At 36.3% G+C, this 2,392-nt stretch overlaps 1 protein-coding gene across 1 annotated transcript; it reads right to left on the bottom strand.

Annotated features, from left to right (window-relative positions):
• Nucleotides 1-385: 385 nt before the first annotated feature.
• On the bottom strand, nt 386-1,997 carry LOC105793705 (putative Myb family transcription factor At1g14600). Its single transcript, XM_012622549.2, has 5 exons — nt 1,587-1,997; nt 1,421-1,497; nt 1,290-1,326; nt 1,121-1,184; nt 386-1,012 (listed from the first exon to the last, which is right to left on the bottom strand). The coding sequence occupies exons 1-5, from the start codon at nt 1,822-1,824 to the stop codon at nt 622-624; spliced, it is 807 nt and encodes a 268-aa protein (XP_012478003.2). The 5' UTR covers nt 1,825-1,997; the 3' UTR covers nt 386-621.
• Between the last annotated feature and the right edge of the window lie 395 nt (nt 1,998-2,392).

Below are 2,392 nucleotides of genomic sequence, written 5' to 3' on the forward strand. Positions count from 1 at the left end.
GTACATCTTCATGGACATCTCCTTGCGCTAAACCTCTTGAAGGTTGTAAAAACTCTTATCTCAAATAATCAACTAATCTTTAAAACACATCAATGGAAAATGTTCCTTTTCGAATAGATTTAATGCTCAAAGTGCATACTTTCCTCGGAGGTTTATAGACAGTCCATGATGAGCTAGTCAACTAGTCAAAGTTTTATTCCCCTTATATCAAGGTTGAGTTGCTAAAAGTTCATCCCTAGGACAACTCTCTCACTAAACGACTTGGTCTTTAACCCAAATAAGAAAAAATCAAAACATACAAACTTGGGCTTTGAGCATAAACCTCCAAGGACTATTCAACTTTTGTACTTAGCATGAAAAGGAGAAAACTAAGAACAAAACTGAGTGATCATAAATCATGATGGCCTGGAAGTAAGCACTTGAAGATTTATTGCAATTAAAACAAGCACTTGAGAACGGAAAATCGACAGCAAAGTTAGACCATGACAATTTTTGCCATAACCTCTTAGTGTAGGGCACCACCTATGATAATAACTTTTGTTATTTTCTTGTACAAGTACCAACAAGATCTCACTAGAATTCTCTCTAATTCATATAGTCAGATCCAGGGTACTCGCCAATTTAAGATAACGAAAGAGATAAATTGCTATTCGTCGCTTCTTCTTCATTGGATGTCTTTCTCCTCAACTTTGTGCTCAGTGATAGGCTCAAATCAAGGTCTTCGTCAAGCGGTTTTCTTTTGGACGTTCCCTGCCTTTCTGCTCCTCTCCCAAACCATTTGTTTGCAAAACAGGGATGCATATGCATTAGCATTGGCTGTATTTGTGCTCCGTTGCTTTCACAGTCATCTACCATTTCATTAACAGGTTGCTGACTGAAGATGAAGTTATTATTCATATTGTACAGAATCTCATTCCTTGCGTTTGAACAAGCTTTCCTTCTACTATTTATGAAATTAGTCAGGTACGGCTCAGGCGTTCGATTTCCACAGAAAGCACTCCATGAAATATCACTATATATGTTAATGTCAGAGATCGTTAGGAGACTTACAAAAGAACCAAAAGCTAAATCTGTGTTGAAGTTGAAGTAAATATATTCAGGTTGTTTTATCAATCTATACCTGATAACTCTTTGATGATCATGAAGCGTGGACTGATGCCAAAGATTTTGAGGAAGGTAATCATCTACACTTCCCAAAAGATAGCATTGTTAGAGATTTAGAAAATTATTAACCCTAAATATACAATTAAGAATCTTTTTTTTTTTTTTGTATGATTCAAGAGTTGTACCTTTACCCTGATCATTGATTTTCTTGCTCCGATACATCTGTATGCTCAAAAACAAAACTGAAATTAGAACAATTATTTGTGTGTTGTTATCTTCCTTCTAAGACTGCAATTCTTGATATTTTAACAAATACCTGCAAATGGCTCTTCACATGTGCAATGCTAAGACCCTTGATGTTCATTAGTTGCAAGACAAGCTTTGGAGTTGCTCCTATACGCCAAAGAACATATCGTTTTAATTGGACATATAACCTGTATGGAAAGGCTGTAAATGTAGTAGAGAAATTCAAAGGATCTTACTCTCCTGACCGCCAAGTCTCTCCACGGCTCGAACAAAAGAAAGATGAAGTTCAGGGGTCCATCGTAGCCTTGGCATCTTTGATCTTACATAGTGCCGCACCCCATTTGGACTTGCCTTCTTCTCACATTCTTCAACGATGCTGTTGCTTGAACTTGCACCATCTCTGGCCTTAGTTCCGTCATCACCTTCCTCATCTTCATCATATAAGTTCAATGGATTCTTCTTCATCATCACCATTCAAGCGAGTTGATTCAAATAAATTCAAGTAGAAGTGACTAAACAGGCTTTAGTATTTCTCCAATAAACTGTGAGAAAGAAGATTCCATAGCTTGGAAAGAGTACTGCAGAGCTGGTTTTCCTAATCTATTCCAAATGGAAAGTACAAACCCTAACAGTACTCAATCCTTGGTGGAAATAATATTTTTCTTCATACAAAGAGAACCCAGATCGTATTCTGTGAATGATGATAATGCTGACAGATAGATATACATGTCATGCCATGCATATACATGGGATGTAGTCATATATAGTTACTACTTAGTAAGGTATGCCATATCTGGGGCAGCAAAAGTTTAAAATAAGACAAAGTTATTTATGAAGTAGTAATGTTTTCTACTGTCTTAAATATGAATATTACCATATATTCTAAGAGTACAGTAGTTATTTTAATAGAAAATTTTATGTTCTAGAGAGCTCGGAAGTAACAAAGAGATAAAATTATAAAGTAGCCCTAGAAACTTGAAAGAGTATGGGTGTTTGAGGAAGACTGTGCGTTTGATTCTTGCGGTCGGTGATCACGGATTTG

This window comes from Gossypium raimondii, chromosome 8, assembly GCF_025698545.1.
Source record: "Gossypium raimondii isolate GPD5lz chromosome 8, ASM2569854v1, whole genome shotgun sequence".
NCBI lineage: Eukaryota > Viridiplantae > Streptophyta > Magnoliopsida > Malvales > Malvaceae > Gossypium > Gossypium raimondii.

Excerpts from the sequence above, each read along its gene's own strand:
- LOC105793705 (XM_012622549.2), bottom strand. The coding sequence starts at position 1,824 with ATGGTGATGATGAAGAAGAATCCATTGAACTTATATGATGAAGATGAG. Across the intron at positions 1,327-1,420 it reads ATGTGAAGAGCCATTTGCAG|ATGTATCGGAGCAAGAAAAT; the intron begins GTATTTGTTAAA and ends TTGAGCATACAG. Across the intron at positions 1,013-1,120 it reads GATCATCAAAGAGTTATCAG|TGATATTTCATGGAGTGCTT; the intron begins GTATAGATTGAT and ends TAACATATATAG.